The sequence below is a fragment of the Mus caroli genome, unplaced genomic scaffold (assembly GCF_978045245.1).
Source record: "Mus caroli unplaced genomic scaffold, Mus_caroli_1 scaffold_16, whole genome shotgun sequence".
In the NCBI taxonomy this organism is placed as follows: domain Eukaryota; kingdom Metazoa; phylum Chordata; class Mammalia; order Rodentia; family Muridae; genus Mus; species Mus caroli.
In genome coordinates, this window is record NW_028227271.1 from 2395170 (window position 1) to 2414046 (window position 18877).

At 49.7% G+C, this 18877-nt stretch overlaps 1 protein-coding gene across 1 annotated transcript; it reads left to right on the plus strand.

Moving 5' to 3' along the window:
- The first annotated feature begins 1446 nt into the window (after positions 1-1446).
- Positions 1447-9888, plus strand: Krt71 (keratin 71). Its single transcript, XM_021182944.2, has 9 exons — positions 1447-1890; positions 4009-4223; positions 5159-5219; positions 5615-5710; positions 6023-6187; positions 6407-6532; positions 7758-7978; positions 8920-8954; positions 9677-9888. The coding sequence occupies exons 1-9, from the start codon at positions 1447-1449 to the stop codon at positions 9886-9888; spliced, it is 1575 nt and encodes a 524-aa protein (XP_021038603.1).
- The last annotated feature ends 8989 nt before the right edge of the window (positions 9889-18877 follow it).

Here is an 18877-nt window from a genome sequence, read left to right on the forward strand (position 1 = left end):
CCCATGTCCAGATTTTTCTCCCTTTGGAATCCTACTCAGATGAGAGCCCCACCTCACTATGGGGCCTTGTCAGTGACCTTTGAGGGAGGCCATTCTCCAGGAGTGAGACAGCCATGGGCTGGACAGAATGATCAATGGAGGGACTGGGGCCCATCATGGGAGCCGCTGACCTGGGATAGAAGGGACTGCAGACAGGGAGCACATAACAAAAAAAAAAAAAAAACGAAGGATACAACATAAAACCTGATGTGGTGTACAGCTGTATTCCCATTGAGGGCTTTCTGGCGTTAGCTGTGTGAAGTCTGGATGCCTAGGAATGGCCCCAGCCAGCCTGGACTCCCCAATTCCCAGGCCTGGACAGTAGTAGCTGGAGGGAGGGTCCATGGGTGACAACGGATTCCTGCCCTTACTGTGAACATGCAGATGAACATGGCAGGAGAGAGGCATGGTGAATTGGAGATTTCGTGGGGCAACTTTGAACTCCCCAGACTGTGTGGTCCTCTGTGCTTTCTGCCTGTGGAGTCCCCACCAAATTCTACTCTCTTGTCTTTTCATTTTCCCCAAGAGCCAGAGGCTTGTCCCTTCCTTCAGTCTCTTACCGGCTTTATTTACTATGGGGTTGACAGGTGCACTGGGCATGTCTACCTCTCTGGAAAGTGTGATAAGCACATGGCTGTCATTTAGCCCATAGTCGTTGTGACACAGGTCCCATGATAAAAATAGGGTCCTTTCATCCTGGTACCCCAAAAGGAGAGACCCACTTCTCTCCATGGCTTATATCTGTGGGAGGCCTGGTGAGAAAGTCTGCTGGAGAATGGCCTCCCTCAAAGGTCTCTGACAAGGCCCCATAGTGAGATAGTGTTTTCAGCTGAGTAGGATTCTAAAGCAAGAAAAATTTGGACACAGGCTGGGTTAGGGCTCTATCTGGATACAGCTAGTCTCAAATGGGCTTCCCCTTTCTAGGACAGGGGCTACAGCTGTGGTAGAGTCCTTGGGCATTGTACTTAGTGGCCTGCTCTGTCCAAAATGTCTACACCATCTCTGCCTTCTGAACCCCTGTAAGAAAGCCAGCCACAGAGATGAATCTGGGAGATGGTGGAGTCCTAGTGACATTCCCCTGAGGAGGCTGTGGCCTGGGGCAAATTACCTTATAACAGCGGGTTAATTAGATAAGACCCAAATTACCAGAGTAAAGTTTGCAAGCCCAGCAATTTAACAGTTTCATGTTGTTTCAGAGGTGGGGAGGGCCGATCTCTGGCTCAGCACAGAGAAAATGACTTCTTGCTCCCAGGCAAGCCAAACCCACGAATTAAGCTCTCTACTGCCCATCTGCTAGCCCAATGCCAAGCATATATAAAGGCACCTGCTGGTCCTCACTGCAGCCAGCACAACCTTCGTGGGAATCAGCCTTCCTCCTGCACCTTTACTCCATCCTCTACCAACAACATGAGCCGCCAATTCACCTGCAAGTCTGGAGCCAGCAGCAGGGGCTTCAGTGGTTGCTCCGCAGTGCTCTCTGGGGGAAGCTCATCCTCCTACCGGGCAGGAGGCAAAGGGCTCAGCGGGGGCTTTGGCAGTCGGAGTCTCTACAGCCTGGGAGGCGGCAGGAGCATCACTCTCAACATGGCTAGCGGCAGCGGGAAGAACGGAGGTTTTGGATTTGGCCGGAACCGAGCCAGTGGCTTTGCCGGAAGTATCTTTGGCAGTGTGGCCCTGGGGCCCGTGTGCCCTGCTGTGTGCCCACCTGGCGGTATCCATCAGGTCACAGTCAATGAAAGCCTTCTGGCCCCACTCAATGTGGAGCTGGACCCAGAGATCCAGAAGGTGCGCGCACAGGAGCGGGAGCAGATCAAGGCTCTGAACAACAAGTTTGCCACCTTCATTGACAAGGTGAGTCTGCTAGGACAGGGGCACCTGGGAACAGCTCTTGTCTCATCTGCTGGGAGTAGGTTATCTTCAATCCCTCAAGAGGGATTGAAGTTGGTACAGTTACTGTACATGATGCCGGTACATTCTGTAACCTTAATACCTTGTAAAAGGTTCTCTGCTGCTCAGAGAGAGAACATCTGCAGGGATGGATAGTTTCTGCTGGCAGAGGCTTTCAGGGATGCTACTCACAGGGGAACTCTGGGAAAGAGAGATGGGCCTTGCTATGGAGACTTTACATTGGTACCTTTGTTAAGCCTTGCAGTCAAACTGGCTGTACACAGTAAAAGCCAGGGAGAGAATCAGCCTTGGGGTCCAAAGAGCCTGTCTTCTTCTCAGGATGATCTTGTTCCCTAGTCACCTAACTGGTGGATCATGAACAAGTGTGTGGCCACCCAGGCCCTTTAGGCTAAAGGATGTCTTCACGGAGGGTGTTTGCTTAGTGGTGAAGGGCTCTCTTGCAAGATAGGGGTAGAGGTACTCTGGAGTCAGACTTGGCAGGCTTTGGGGGTGGGGTGGGGAAATTACTTGTTTCATCTGGGTCCTATGTCCTTCCCTCTAGTGTGGAAATCATGACCTTCCTCTGGGGCTTCTGTCAGTTGAGAAAAGAAATCTCATGTGAAGATCTTGGGACAATGCCTGGCTCAGGCAAAGTCCTCCTCAAACGCTGGCTCAGACCAGGTCCTCCTCAAATGGTGTCTGTTGTTTTGGGGAAAGAGTTCTAGGAAACAAAGGGACCTCAGATCTATACAAGACCTTAAAGGAATCCTCCATCTCAGTCAGGATGTCTGCTGTGGCATATGAAAGACAGCTCCTCTCAGCTTCTAGGTCAGGAAACCCACCATAGAGTCATACGTACAGCCATTTGCAGGACAGGCAAGGTGGAAGTTCACCCCCAGTCTGCTATCTCTAGGTCTAGGGGCAGAGATGAGAGGGATAGGGTGGCTCTATGACAATTAAGCCTCACAGTCCTGGGTCTTGTGGCCACAAGGGCAGACTCTGCCCCAGTGCTAGTCTTCCTGTGTGGAGGCCCCACCCTCTGCTCAGTCTCAGGGCCCAAGGCTGGAGCTGCAGCTTCTTGTCCTATGGGATAGTCACATCTAGACAATCAAGGTCCTCTGAGGATTTGGGTGCGAGGGTCCTACCTCTTGGGGAGGGGGAAGGAGATTCAGAGCCTGGTCCCAGGAACACTGTGACCTCTCAACCTCAGACAGAGAAGAGATGTCCACTCCTATTGGTGACCTACCCATGTCTAGTGGCATGCTGGGTACTGTGTTGTCCTGGGTGTTGTTAATGCTCAGCTCAGGGAGAAGTGTGGATTGGGTAAACCAAGCCAAGTGCTGGATGATCTGTTAGAGACCAGCAGTTCAGTGCAATCGCCCCTCAAGTGTAGAACTCCAGGCAGTATTTGTACATCCTGTGAACACAGCCTTGCATAAATGTGCCTGTGCTCACAGATGCTAAAAAAAGAAGTCAGATTTTAAAAATTGTGACTGGTATATGCTATTGATCTCTGGTAAGTTCCCTGGTCTGGTGAGGGTCAGGCTCTGTCTGTCTGTATGTATGTCTGTCTGGTTCCATGTCTTGTACTTGCCCCAGAGTGAGTGGTTCTGAGAGCTGTGGAGGAGACAGCATCAGTGGGCAGAGATGAGAGACCTGGTGTGTGGATCTGAAATTCTCAGACACTCTTGGCTCACTGTGCTCTGACATGTCATAGACAGAGCTTGACTCCATCTTCAGAGTGGGTGGCCTTTCCAGACAGATGTATACAGCCTGGCCCTATTCTGCTGTTGTCAGGCATGCTCCTGCCTTATGCTGGCTTGGCCACAATAGGCTGTGGTTGATTGGATGTTCTCAGTAAGGGGACATGTGTCTAGGCATAGTTCTGAGCTCTGCCTTTGAATAAACTTCTGGACCCTGGGAAAAAGCAAAAATTCTTATGCCCCTGATCATGTCTCGCCTCTTACAGCTGTAGAGGGGTTAAAGGAAAAGATGCATCCAGAGCAGTGAGCATAATAATAGCTTTGCATGTCAAGTGTGATGAATTCTGTGGGCTCAACATCTGCTGGATTTGGGTTCCAGGTGCGCTTCTTGGAGCAGCAGAACCAGGTGCTGCAGACCAAGTGGGAGCTGCTGCAGCAGCTGGACCTGAACAACTGCAAGAACAACCTGGAGCCCATCCTTGAGGGCTACATCAGCAACATGCGGAAGCAGCTGGAGACACTGTCTGGGGACAGAGTGAGGCTGGACTCCGAGCTGAGGAACGTGCGTGACGTGGTGGAGGACTACAAGAAGAAGTGAGTGAGGAGGGAACCTGCGCACCCTGTCCCTTTGAAGGGCTTCAACATTTGGTTTCAAAGTTTCGGAGGTGGAGAGTTCGTATGTCCGAGGCCATACAAGTAGAGTCACTACATCAGAAATCCAGAATGTTGTCGTAGTCAGGGTTTCTATTGTTGTGGCGAAACACTGTGACAAAAAGAAAGTTGGGGAGGAAAGGGTTTATTCACCTTACACTTCCACAGCACTGTTCATCAATGAAGGAAGCCAGGACAGGAACTCAAGCAGGGCTGGAGCCTGGAGGCAGGAGCTGATGCAGAGGCCATAGAGGGGTGCTGCTTACTGGCTCGCTTCTCCTGGCTTGCTCAGCCTGATTCTTATAGAACCCAGGACCAGCAACCCAGGGATGGCACCACCCACCATGAGCTGGGCCCTCCACAATTGATCACTAATTGAGAAAATGCCCTACAGGTGGATCTCATGGAGGCACTTCCTCGACTGAGGACCCTTCCTCTTTGACTCTAGCTTGTGTTAACCAACCAGTACAAACTGGCTCCCTGATCCATTGACATCAGGGACAAACTTCCAAGTAGCTGGGCAGTGTCAGATCTCTGGCTGAGGTCAACTATGGATAAACCTTTCACATTCTCAGAGCTTCTCTGTTGAGAAGTGCATGGAAACACTTGGTGACCTGGGGCACTGCTCACATTTGGTGAGAAGCAGTTTGCTTCCTGCATCCTCCTAGCTTTCCCAAAGGCTGTTTGCTCTGCATACTTCCTCCTTATTTTTCAAGATGGGTCTTCTTCCAAATTTGGCTACCATCCTCTCCTCCAGGAAGCCTTCTTTGCTTGGCTAGTCCTTCAATTCTCTGTGCCCCATAGCTTGGCATTTTTCTATGTATGCAGTGTCTCCCCTGGGTGAAGGATATCAGCTATTACCCCTGCCCTTCCCACAGGTATGAGGAGGAGATCAACCGGCGGACAGCTGCAGAGAATGAGTTTGTGCTGCTGAAGAAGGTGGGTAGAAGAGGCCAGAGAGGCTACCATGTGTTTTGCCATCAGTCCCCAAATGGGGTGATACAGAAATGACAGTGGGACCACAGTGTTCAGGAGAAGAAATGATTGGTTGGGAGGATGGCAGAGAAGAGCCAGTTCGAGGGGCTCTCTTCACCCATGGAATTTGGCTCAGAATGTTGCAGAGGTGACTTTCATTGCAACACCCTTTCTGAGAGGCAACCCCATATTCCTAACCATGGAAGAGGTTCTCATGATGGGAGGTGGGCAGCTGCCCCCAACTGCCTTCCTCATGAGCCACATAGAAGATGATGTCCCCAGCAGGCAGCTGGGCTGAGCTGGGTGTCACCTACTGGATGGCAACTAAGGTGACAGTGGATTGCTGGCTCTTCTTTTAGGATGTGGATGCGGCTTATGCAAACAAGGTGGAACTGCAGGCCAAGGTGGACACCATGGACCAGGACATCAAATTCTTCAAGTGTCTGTACGAAGCAGTAAGTCTCGGTGTTTGCACCCCATTCTTCAGAGTGGCCAGTGGCTAAAACTCTAGTTTAGGGCCTGTGAGAGTCATAGAGGCTCCAGCTATCAAGGAGGCCTCTCAGTCGGCCAAGCACCTTGCATGTTACTCCCGAGAGCCCCATCTCTATTCCAAGGCCTCATTCCAAGGCAGCAGAATCTGCCTAGGGCCCAGCAAGGAATTTTCCTTGCACACGAAGCTCACGGTCCTGCATTTCAGGCCCTATGTGGCATCACTAGAATTTGACAGTGGTCAAGCTAATATCCACCCCTGCTCATGGTCTCTGTAGGAGATGGCTCAGATCCAGTCCCACATCAGCGACATGTCCGTCATCCTGTCCATGGACAACAACAGGAACCTGGACCTGGACAGTATCATCGATGAGGTTCGCGCCCAGTATGAGGAGATTGCCCTGAAGAGCAAGGCTGAAGCTGAGGCCCTGTACCAGACCAAGGTGAGAAGCTGAGACTGGGCTAGGGGTGTGAGGAGGGGGGTGTCAGGTGGGGTGACTCCATTGTGTGAAGGATAAACCTGGTATGTTCAGATGAGAGTCGATGCTTAAAATGTCAGAGTCCTCTGTGCCCTCCTGCCATGACCCTTCATTTGGGGACTCAGGGACCTCAGAGAAGCCATGTTATCACACTTACCCAACTCTATGGTTTGGGCTTTCCAGTTCCAGGAGCTGCAGCTGGCAGCTGGTCGCCATGGAGATGACCTCAAAAACACCAAAAATGAAATCACTGAGCTGACCCGGTTCATCCAGAGACTCCGCTCAGAGATTGAGAATGCAAAGAAGCAGGTGAGGAACTCTGGCTCATGGCCAGGGGCAGTGAGCCCGGTGGAGTGCTTGTGAGTTCCCAGAGGTCTCCAGCAACAAGAGCAGATACCAGTGAGGTCACTGCCTCAGCATTTGGACGTCTCTGGGCCACTTCCCTCTCTACTCACTCTAAGCGCCTCTCCTTGGATAGCCTCTTCTCTCTTAGGAAGCCTTCCCTGGCTTATGGGCCGGGCTGGGCTGAACCTCTTCCCTCAGGTTGTGCTCCCCAGGCTGTGCTCCCTGGTCTTTTCACAGCTTTTGGCAACTCCTCCTGACAGCTGCCTGTCCCCCAAACTCTTTGGACTGAAAGGAGTCAGGGCATTGACTGCCTTCATGCCCCCTCAACTTCTTGAGCTGTGCCTACATGTAGCACTAGATTATTTAGTAAATATCATTGATGTGGCTGAGAAAGGGAAGTGGGCTTGGGATGTCCCCAATGAAGTACAAGCACGGCAGTTAGCCTCAGGTTAGCAGTGGGGACAGAAGATGAAGATAGAATGAGAGAACAGCAGAGCTCACCATCCTACCACAAAGACCCTAAGGAGCAACGTCCTCTCTGTGCCAGATGAAGGGAGGCATGGTAAGGGTGTGGGATATGTAGCTGCTAGGCCCCTATCCCACATTCTTCCCATGGGCTTTAGCACAACAGCTCTGGGGTCATGTGTGCAAGTCACTCCTCCTTACCTCACAGGAGGTCATAAGGAGCTAACGAGGTGGGGCGTGGGATGCATGTGCCAAACAAGGTGCTGGGTGCACAGTGAGCACTTGGCAAATAATTGTTATTCTGGAGACTCTCCTTCTGGTGACCCTCACACATAGGCCATATTTCTGGACTGGAGCTGCTATTGTATTTAATTGCTAGATTCTAGCACATTGTCTTATACTATTGCTCTCTGGGGTCCCAAGCAACTCAAAACCAGACAGCCAGGCATTCACTGTGAGTGATTGCCAGGCTTGGTGATCAGTGCCTGGCACTGAAGTGGTTGTGGTCTCCAGAAGTCAGGGAGCATGTTTTCCCCTCACAGACGTCTTGGAATAGGTGCATAGCTAAGATCCAGGAGGACTTGCCAGCCCCTTCCAGTCAGGCCAGAAGCCTGGCATGCATCCAATGAAGTGGGCGTTTGCTCTTGGATCTTACTGAATGTGAGGGGTTTGCCTGCAGATAACGCCCATGCCTGCTTCTCTTTTCTAACTTCTTTGCATTTAGGCTTCTAACTTAGAGACGGCCATCGCTGATGCCGAGCAGCGAGGTGATAGTGCCCTCAAGGATGCCCGCGCCAAGCTGGATGAGCTGGAGGGTGCCCTGCACCAGGCCAAGGAGGAGCTGGCCAGGATGCTGCGTGAATATCAGGAACTCATGAGCCTAAAGCTGGCCCTGGACATGGAGATCGCCACCTACCGCAAACTTCTGGAGAGCGAGGAGTGCAGGTGCGCAGAGTGTGCTTGGGCAATTAGGAGTATCAGCTGGGCTGGAGATGCAGCTCAGCAGGCAGAGCATACCTGCTTAGCATGTGCGAAGCCCTGGGTTTAATTGAATCAGAACCGTGCTTTCTCCATGTCCTAGCTTTTATGAGGTGGTCATGGGGGATAAGAGGTTCGGGGTCACCCCTGACTACATACTGAGTTTGAGGTTACATAAAACCATCTCAGAAAAGCAGCAGCCATATTCATGAGTGCTGAATGCTCACCTCATCCTGGGTGCTGTGCTGCGGTGAGCTACGTGAATCAGTACACTCAGCCATTATAACCTGTCAGAGTGTCTGGGAGCCTCCTGCTTCTCTTGTCTTCTGAACCCCATCCCTCCATTAGGCTTCCTTATCCCCTCTTCTTCACCAGCACAGGTACACTGTAGGTGTGCTAGGCTAGCCAGCCACTCCCGCTTCCGCTTCCCGGTGGACTAGGGAGGAGAAGGCTCACCATGGTGGGAGTGGACAGTACAGTACTCATGTGTGCACTTCTTAAAAAAAAACAAAACAAAACTATCAGCCGGGAGTGGTGGAGCACACCTTTAATCCCAGCACTTGGGAGGCAGAGGCAGGCAGATTTCTGAGGCCAGCCTGGTCTACAGAGTGAGTTCCAGGAGAGCCAGGGCTACACAGAGAAACCCTGTCTCAAAAAACCAACCAACCAACCAAACAAACAAACAAACAAACAAAAAACCCTATCATTTGGTCCAGTGTGTTACCTGCTTGCTCCCCAGTGTGAAGGGATGGCCTCCAAAGCTCCTCAGGCTGTGCCTTAGGTAAAGCACTCCTGGAGTATCCAAAGGGGCCCATTGGGTGCAGAGAAGCACATCTCAGGCTGATGGCGGCAGTGGCTTGGAAGATGTTGTGGGAAGCTCTTTCTGATTTTACCTTTCTCCCTAACAGGATGTCCGGAGAATACTCTTCCCCTGTCAGCATCTGTAAGTACCCGTGGGCCTGGATCTGAGTCATAGGCACTGAATACTGGAAAGAGCCTTAGTCACACCCTGTGGGTGCAGATGAGGGGTCTAAGAAGTAGAAGGGAAAAAGGCTGAGATCACAAAGCCAGAGAGCAGGTACAGAGCAGGTCTCCCAACTTCCTGCTACCCCAAAGCCCTTCATCTTTATCATTCTGCCTCCCAGGGGATGGTAGTAAGGGATAGCCTCTGCCATATAAGAGGGGGAAATGAAGGGGGAATTCTAAGAAAATGATGTGTCTGGGGGTCTGTGTCAGGCTTTTGAGGATGAGTTTGCAAGTTATAGTCAGATCTGGGCTGGGGATTTAGGCAGGGATGAAGGAACTACAGAAGGGGCATTTCAAGCCGGCAGGCTTCAGTCTATGATCTTGGATTGCCATCTGTGGGGAGCCAGTAGGAGAAAGCAGTTAGAGGCAGGAGATTTAGCAGAGATGCTAATAGGAGGGGCAGTGATGGGAACATGGGTATCTGATGGAAAGGCGAGCTTGAGTATCAATGGGGCAAGACTCAGCCATAGTGGGTATAAACTGAGTAAGCCAAGGACATGGGGGAGGTGTCTCAGGGTGAAGAAATGACTATGATCAGGTTCTCATTGAGACCCAACTATTGTGGGGATAGGAGACACTCTGCTCCCCCAGCTCTGCCTGAGTTGGTCTGAATCTACCCCTCCCCCTTTCTCTCTGCAGCCATTATCAGCAGCACCAGTGGCAGTGGAGGTTATGGCTTCCGGCCCAGCACAGTCAGCGGTGGCTACGTGGCCAATAGCACTAGCTGCATCTCTGGAGTGTGCAGTGTCCGTGGTGGGGAGAACAGGAGCAGAGGTAGTTCCAGTGACTACAAGGATACCCTAACAAAGGGCTCCAGTCTGAGCACCCCCTCCAAGAAAGGTGGCCGGTGAGAGGGTTTCTTGTGGCCTCGATCCCTCAGCACCCTCTGTGCCCTTGCCTGTTGTCCCCCTCCCTACTCCCTTATATCATTCCTGGGCCCCTAGATGTGTCCTCAGCTAACCTTCTCTCTCCAAGTGTTCTGAGCCTGAGTAGCTCTGAGCTACCATGTGGTGCACTTCTGATAGACACCAGGGATTTCTAAGCTTCAGCTCAGGTCCAGCCTGTCCCTTCCACCAGCCTTTGCCTCCGTCCTCACCACACTACCTGGTTTCTTGGGTCTCCATCTGGGCTTCCTCGTCTGCTGAGCTTTTGTCCCAGCTCCGTGTACAACACAAGCTAGCTGTACCCAAGAAGAAGACTAACAGAAAACCGACTCAGAGTTGGCAGCCCACCCCACCTCAGCACAGTCTCGTATTGAGTGGAACCACTCAGAGTAAAGGGACTCTGTCTTCACTTTCTTGAACCCAGAACCAGAGAAAATGGGACAGCCTTGGCTTCTCTTGTATTCTTTAAAGCCCTCCCTGTTGCATTCTCAATAAACAGCACAATCTGATGCTTAGTCTCGGAGTCTTTGGTCAAATGTTCACCTGAACTCGCACACAGTGATGAGCTCCCACGCCACTGTGTGCTGCCACTGCAGGTGGAGTGGGTAACAATGTAGAGCTGAAATGAACAAAGTATCAGAATGCTTGACAGAAGGAGGGGCCTCACTGGGGCTGCAGGTGGGAAATGCAGAGAACAGGCTGGATGGAGGAGTCCCAGGCAGAGACAGAAAGGGTGGCTGTCCAGTGAGTCTCTGGCTGTCAACAGGCCTCTGAACTGTGTCTTGGCAGAACTCTGACCCCTTTCTGGGTCTTTTCTGGCAGGCAGGACTACCTGGCAGACAGCCGCCCTACTCTTCACTGTATTAAGTTCACTGGGAGAGTGGAGCTGGTGAGACTCCTGAATCCTGGGTCACGGCTGTGATCAATAGAGCAGGCAGCAAGTTTCTGGAAGCTGAGGCTGGAGTGGAGTGGAGTACATGACAGTGAGGCTGGGTGGTTGGCATTTCTAGGATATGCTCTTGTTGATTGAAGGGACTAATGTCATGATGGTCAGTCCTGCCTTGTGTGGAGGAGGGGAGCATGGAGGAGACAAATTCCTTGGCTGGCAAAGTGATTGTGTGTGTGTGTGTGCGCATGTGTGTGACACACCCTGCCATTTTCCCTGCAAATGTCCTTTACATGCCTTCTGTTTTTGTTACCCTACTGCCTTTATATTAAGGAACAAAATGAAATAGTAAAAGATGTTTCCAGTCAAGAGCCTTGAACACATCTCAGACTTAGAGTAGAGAAAGCATCTCTGGGCATTGTTAACTTACCACGTGGATCTGGGGAGGGAGTAAAGAATCTCCACATTGTCCCTTTGTGCCCCAGGGCTCATGGGAGCTTCCTAGGTGAACAGATTTATCCTAGATTCTGAGTCTGTTCTTTAGAGCCCTAGATACTAAGCAGAATACAGGTAGGAGCCCCACATGGCAAGTCTCAGCATGAGAGTGTGTGGCTGATGACAGCTCAGATGGAACTTGGTAGACAATTCGGGGCAACAAAATAGTGACAGTATGTACTCAGCAGCTTCAGGCTCAGTTGTCAGCTGCTGTCAACCTATGGGTTACCACCCCTTGGGGATGCATATTAGATATTTACATTATTATTCATAGCAGTAGTGAAATCACAGTTATGAAATAGTAACAATAACTTTGTGGTTGGTGGTCTCCATAAAATAAGCCCTTTTAAAAGAGACATGAGCAACCACGTTCAATGGTCACAGCATTAGGAAGGTTGAGAATCACTGAGTTGGAGACTTTAAAAATTAGTGGAAATTGAAGAAGACACCTGAGGTTTACTTCGGGTCTCCACATATGCACATGCTCACATGCATATACATACATACATACTACACACACACACATACACACACACACACACACATAGACACACATAGACACACATACCACACACAAATACCACATACACATATATACCACATATACTACACACACACACACCACACATACACCACACATACACACACCACACATGCTACCATATACTACACACACACACACACACACACACACACACACACACATCAGGAACAGATACTCAAGGGACTGGGGAGGCTGGAACAGGAGGATCAGGAGTTTGAGGTCAGCCTGAGCTACACAGTATGAAAAAAAAAGAAAAGAAAAAAGAAAGAAGAAAGGAAAGAAGGAAGGAAGGAGACAAAGAAAGAGAAGAAAACAAAAGAAAAGAAAATTGGGCAGGAAATGCCGTAGCCCTGGACCTTGTGAACAGATGTCTCTGGAGCCTGCCTGTGCTGGCTGTGGGTTACTAGCTGTAGGCATTGGTACTGAAGTGCAGAGTTTACTACAAGTCCTGCCTCAAGGCCAGCAATCACAGCCCACGATGCTTGGTTTGTGTCTTTTGCTTCAGAGACACTAATCTTCTCTCCACCCCACCTTGCTGCTCCTTTCCACGCTCCCTTCCTGCATCAGAGACTCCACCGTCTTCTCCTTTGTGTTCACTGCATGGTCATGGCATACCCTGTACACCCATCGCAGCTGTGGGCTGAATTCCCTGCCCACAGGACTGACTCCAAGCTGTCTCTGTGAGTCCTGACAGAAACCGTCCTGAAGGTATCCAACCGTAGGGCATCCCAGGGTTGGCTGAACCAGGCACAACAGCCCAGCTCATGCTACCAAGAGCTGCTCTGGATCACAATGGCTGGGACCTACACAAGCCATCTCTGAAGGGGAACGAGAAAGAGACAGGTCCCCTAGCACGTGCCTGCCTTGGCCACTGTCATCTTCTTCCATTTGTGAAGTTTCTTTTCCACAGCCCCTCCCTGTGGGCCAGGCCCAGAGTGCCAGCCTGGGATAGAAGCTAATGCTTGTGACTCCCGTGGGCTACTCTCCATAGGCTGAACAGCACCTGTGTCACCTTCCAGGTGGGTGTTCTTTGCCCTGAGACACGATGTCCAAAGCTAGGAAGTCAGCGAAGACACAAGAGCTCTGTCTCTTCACATCCCACACTCTTTCCAAACACCACCCTGCCTCCCAGGTTGGGAGCCAGCACTCTGCCCACCCAGCTGCTGCACCTTCCCAGTCCTTCACAATGCCCCACAGCCTTCCCTGCGCATCCTGTATAGGAACTTCTGGTGTTTTCCATCAGTGGAATCCTAATGGCTCCATGTAACAGACACTGAGCTGGGTCCCACTCTTCCTGGGTTTTCCTACTGAAGGCTGCCATAGGCTGGACACCCTCAGGGGTGGCCAGAGGTAGCATTGGACTAAGCAAAACTAATGGATAAAGGAATGAGGAGAGATGTGGGTAGAGCATAGGCGGGTATCTGGGGAGTGAGACTAGTGTGTGTACTTGTGTGTGTGTGTGTGTATGTGTGTGTGTAACTGTGTGTGTTTAGGTATGTATATGTGTAGCTGTGTGTGTAGAGGCATGTGTGTGTGTGTGTAGCTGTGTGTAGCTGTGTGTGTGTAGATGTGCTTGTGTGTGTGTAGATGTGCTGGTGTGTGTAGCTGTGTGTGTGTAGGTGTGTATGCATGTATGTGTAAGTGTATAGTTTTGCATGTGTAAGTGTGTGTGTTTAGGTGTGTAGGGGTGTGTGTGTGTGTAGATGTGCTTGTGTGTGTAGGTGTGTGTGTAGATGTGCTTGTGTGTGTGTGTAGCTGTGTGTGTGTAGGTGTGTATGCATGTGTGTGTGTAAGTATGTAACTGTGCATGTGTAGGTATGTGTGTTTAGGTGTGTAGGTGTGTGTGTGTGTGTGTGTGGTGACTTGGAGAAGCAGGGTTGGCAGTTCTATGAGTTCTCAGTGGAGAAACATTAAAACCCAAGAAAGATCAAGGAAGCAGGAGTTTGTCTTGTATGAATGGCCCCTTGAGACTCCAGTACAGAGGCAGTCCATTCCACCAGTGTCCAACTACCATCTCTGTGACTATCCATTCAAGATGGACAGTTCCTCTTCCTTTGAGGTCCAGATCTTTTATGTCGCAGAAGCTTGCTTTTGTTCTTATGTCTGATTTCCACTCTTTGGCTATTCAGGACTAAAGCCGTATCTATGCTTATTTGTCATACCCACTGAAGCCTCACTCTCCCCAAGAGCTCTCAATTCTAGGCATTCTATGGGCCAAGCATCTCAGGTCCTGTGACCTGAGCACAGGAATTCAGTCCCCTGGGATCCCTCATTCAGCCATTCAGTATCACCTTCTTCCAACCCAAGCAAGCTCAAGGAGAGATGACTTCTTCAAAGCTGGATTCCTGCCTGAGCTGTTTCTATCTTTCCATTCTTGTCTAGAACACAGCTGTACCAGTGGACATCGATGTCATAGATCCACCAAAGCGTGGAACATGAAACAGACACCGTGAGAACAATGATCTAGGTGTGCTCCCATCCCTGGATGGGAGCAAGTGCCGCCCTTACTGGGCCATGGCTTTTTTTCCTTGAAGACTTTGAAGGCCTTGGGAGTCAGCCAATTCCATGGAGAGGGCCTCTGGGTTGTCATGGAAAATCCCCCAAACAATTAAAAGGTGGATGAATCATGCAAGGGATTTCCCTGATGCTGGATGGAGTGTGTGTGTGTGTGGGGTGTTAGGAAGGTTCCTACTTCATCTTCTACCTAAGTACACAGGGGAGTGTTAGGAAGAGGGGCCCACACTGGCTGAGGCAGGCTTATGAAAGGGTTGGTTGGTACACCACACCCTCTGAAGCCACAAAGACCAAACTGTCCCCTTTGCACACCCAGGCAAGCCAAACCCAGCCTAAGAGCTCCTTAATCCCTGATCAAGGGTAACCAAGGGACTCTTCCACTTGACTGGAAGGCAGCTAGGCCACCACCCTTGAGCATCCTTCACTGCCCGTGGGTAGCATGGATGCACCTGAGTACCATCCCCAGTATGACCAGGTGTGCAGGGAGCAGTGAAAAGTCAGTCCCAGTGGCTCCAAGACAATGTAGACAGATGCCGAGTGCACCACAGATCAGAGGCCCACATGCAGTGCCGAGGTAGCACATGATATTGCTATCATGGGACTCGACGTGCAATCATTTGTTAAAAGGGACAAGTGGGAGATACCCCAGGAAGAAAGTTACTTCACTTCCTAGCATTATCTGCATGCCACCTCGTTGGATTTCATTTCCTCAAGTGTTCCAGATCGATGTAAAGTGACCAAGTGTTTGTGCTGCCTTAGCATGTGCTGTATCTCCCCTGTACCTCAGCGTCCTCTACACACTGGGGACAAGGCTGCTTTGCCAACTGTACAATGGTGGAGACGTTGTAGGAGGGTAGGGTAGGGTAGGGTAGGGTAGGGTAGGGTAGGGTAGGGTAGGGAAGCATGCGGAAGAACACGAGCTGGTGAATGCCGGAAGAGACCTCACTCATAAGGAGAGAGGCTGTGTGTGGGAGGGCTAGTGCTTGGGACCCTGGCTACAGGAGGACGTTCACCCTCACCAAGTCCATTGGCTTTACTCTGTCAGTCTCAGCTTCTGTCATGGTGAGGATGAAAAAAACCACAGCAAGGATAATAACAGCCATTGCTGCTTAGCACTGCTAGGATGGAGACACCAAAGCCAGGCCCCACAGGAAGAGTGTGGTAAACATTACTTGTCATCATCTTCATCATCATCATCATCATCTACACCATTTTCATCATCTTCATCATCTACATCATTGTCATCATCGTCATCATCATCATCATAGTCACCATCTTCCTCATCATCTCCCTCATCATCTTTATCATAGTCATTTTCATCATCATTGTAGTCATCATCTTCTTCATCACCATCATCATCACCATCATTGTCATTGTCATCATCATTATTTTACATTCATCATCATCATCTTCATCATCATCATTAGATAACAATAAAAGCTATCTAAGAAGACTAATTTGGGGGCTTGTTTCCTCTCATCTTCATCTTGTACACAAGACTTACATATTTGACTCCATTTTAGAGCTCAGAGCCTATCTCTTCCTTCTCTGTCTCCCTTCAGCCACCACAGCAGAACACCCTTCTCCCTGACTTCTCTCTCAGTCTGACCCCTAGAATTACCACCTAAACCAGTTTGGGCCTAATGCATGATTTACAGAAATGCTAGTTGTAGTCTTGGTCAGTGTGACCCACTTGTCCAGAGGGTCTTTGGGGAATACAGTCTGGTGGTTTGACATTTTCTTATACAATGTGTCTAGGACAGAACTGTCACCAGGTGAATACTGGGTCCAAGAAACCCACATAATTGTGCCTTCCGTTCTCTGAACCCCTCTCATAGGCACAGAATCCTCTCTTTGTGGCTTCGTTCCCCCATGACCTGATTTTCTCTATCTTTGATGCTCCTGGGAATGGTGAGCAGGTAACCTGGAAACCTAGCCACTGCCCACCATTCCCAGGACCAGGTATGTCAGCAGTCACCAGCAAAAGCAGGCAAGCAGGGCTTGGGCAAATCATCAAGCTTGTGAAGCAAAATACCCACTGTGATTGACTATGGGGGACAGGCATCTAGAAACTGGGATTGGAGCCACGGCAGGCAAGTTGCACACGTGCTGTTCTGGGTGCCACAGAGTTAGGATGAGCTGCCTTCCAGGCCACTCCTCGGAGGCTTCCCAGGCCTGGAAAGGAGAGGATGAGGAGGGAACAGGAGGCTGGAGATAGGCGTGCTGGTTAGTAAAGGATGCTGGTGAGCTTAGCAACCTGCTGACAGTGACCCACGATACACGCAGAGAGCCCCAATGCACGGTGGCTTGACCTTACAGAGAAAGACACGGTGTTCTGTTAGAAACTCTACTTTCTATTTTAGCTTTTGATCATTTCATGCCCTAGCGATATACCACATGTTGCTATTGAGAGTTTAGATCTCAGAGACTCACAAAGACTCATGTATTAGAGATGTGGCTGTCATCTGAGCTGTTGGGAGGTGGAGGAGCCATTAGGAGGTAGGGCCAAGTGGGAAGGTTTGAAGTCTGGGGGCGGGTGTTGAAAGGGTTTGGGGACCCAGCTCCTTTCCCTCTATCCTCTGTTGTCGATGTGAAATTCTTTGTCCAGCATATGTTTGCATCATGCCTAACTGCCTTGTGAACCCCTGAAACCATAAACACAAATAAACCTTTCTTCTTCAAAAGTTGGTTTTCTCGTATACTTTGTTATATAGTAATAGAAATGTAGCAAGCACAGATACTCTTTGGTGATGCTGGGTAGTGGCAGAGAGCTGCAGTGTCCAGTTATGTGACATGATGTGGCATGGCTAGACATGGTGAAGAAGTGGCATCTCCAGTGGGTGGCACTGCCCAGATATATGTGAATAGTGAGGTGTGTATTAAAAGCAGGTCTGGTGCTAAGGAGGTGATTCAGTCAGGAAAGAGGAAATCTGGGACTCAGGTGTTTCTAAGTGATGTGGAAGACTTCTCTGCTGGACTGGATAAAGCTTTTGAGTTGTGGAGTTTACTTTGCAGATCTTACCAGTATTTACAACATACTAGCTACACTTAAATTTAATCTTTATTACTAACATCTTCTCTATCATATTATCTGGTGGTGTCCAGTAGAAATGTAGCATAAGCCATATATATTTTAAATCTTTTAATAGCTACACAAAAAAGACATGAAATTACTTCAAGCTTGTCATATGTCACAAGGTAAATGTGTGTTTACACAATCACTTTAATATATAATAAACACAAACAACTGGTGACATGGTTTATATTATTTTTCTCTTCCATGCCAAATGTCCTAGTTTCCTTTCTATTGCTGTGATTAACATCATGAGGAAAAGGTTTGTTTTGTCTTACAGCTTCCTCTACATTGTAAAGAGAGGTCAGAATCGGAATTCAAGGTAGGAACCGAGAGGCAGGGACTGAAGCAGAGATCCTGGAGGAACACTTCGTACTGGCTTGCTCCTCATGGCTTGCTAAGGACAACCTGCCCAGGGGTGGTATGATCCACAATGGGCTGGATTCATCCATATCAACATTAATCCAAATGTCCCACAGTCTTGCCTACAGGCCAGGTTGATGGAATCATTTATTTTCTCAGTTAAGGTTCCCTCTTCCCAGATGACTCCAGCTTGTTTTTCAAACAGTCAAAAACCTAACCAGCACACCAAGTCTTTAGAATATAGCACATATTTCATATTTGAAGCCTGTACAAATTCAGGCTAGTTGCATGTCAAGTGCCCTATTGGCTAGGTGTGAATAGTGGTGTGTGTGTGCAGTGGTGAAGCTCTAGGCAACGAAAGAGTAAACCAAGCTCTGGCTCACAATACTTTCAGATTCTCTTGGTGTAAATATATTTACAACAGAGACACATCGAGCAAGGTGTCACCAATTGCAGAGCTGAAAGAGGTACACACCAGCACACTGCTCCGAAGCACTTCTACTGCGCAGATTCAGTGCCTGCAAATAGCTCCAGAATCTTGGAGAATGATAAAGGGTAGAGACAGTAGAAGGTACTAGGAAGGGGGTTTTGTTTGGATTCTGGGATTTAACAATAGGAGGTGAATGGCAAGAAAATGCCCCCAAATCTCCATGAAATAGCTGGAGCATCAGGCAGAACACAGCCAGTGGGTTTCCCAGAGTTCCTGAGAGCACTCAGCCACACCTGGGTTCTTTGACATTGAGACAAAGGTTCTCCTTTTAAAGATCTCCAGGTCAGTGGTCAAGCAGAGGACCAGGCTCTGAGTCCTCTAGGCCCAGGATCTGGTGGTATGTTATTCTTTGATTTCTTAGGGCTCCAGATGTTCTGAATGCGGCAGCACAGAGGGAACCCTAGAGCCTATTCTGCCCTCTTCTCTTTTGACCCCTGGGTTTGTCTTTAATATGTCTACATAGCTCTAACCTCCATCTGCACACAGCATGGAGCTCACGGTAAGGACCCACGCTCTGCACAGGACTTGACGAGGAAAGAGCTCTTCCTAGACCTGGACACAGGCTGGAGAGATCTCTAATGAGGGGAGATG

Excerpts from the sequence above, each read along its gene's own strand:
- Krt71 (XM_021182944.2), top strand. The coding sequence starts at position 1,447 with ATGAGCCGCCAATTCACCTGCAAGTCTGGAGCCAGCAGCAGGGGCTTC. Across the intron at positions 4,224-5,158 it reads GTGGAGGACTACAAGAAGAA|GTATGAGGAGGAGATCAACC; the intron begins GTGAGTGAGGAG and ends CCCTTCCCACAG. Across the intron at positions 7,979-8,919 it reads CTGGAGAGCGAGGAGTGCAG|GATGTCCGGAGAATACTCTT; the intron begins GTGCGCAGAGTG and ends TCTCCCTAACAG.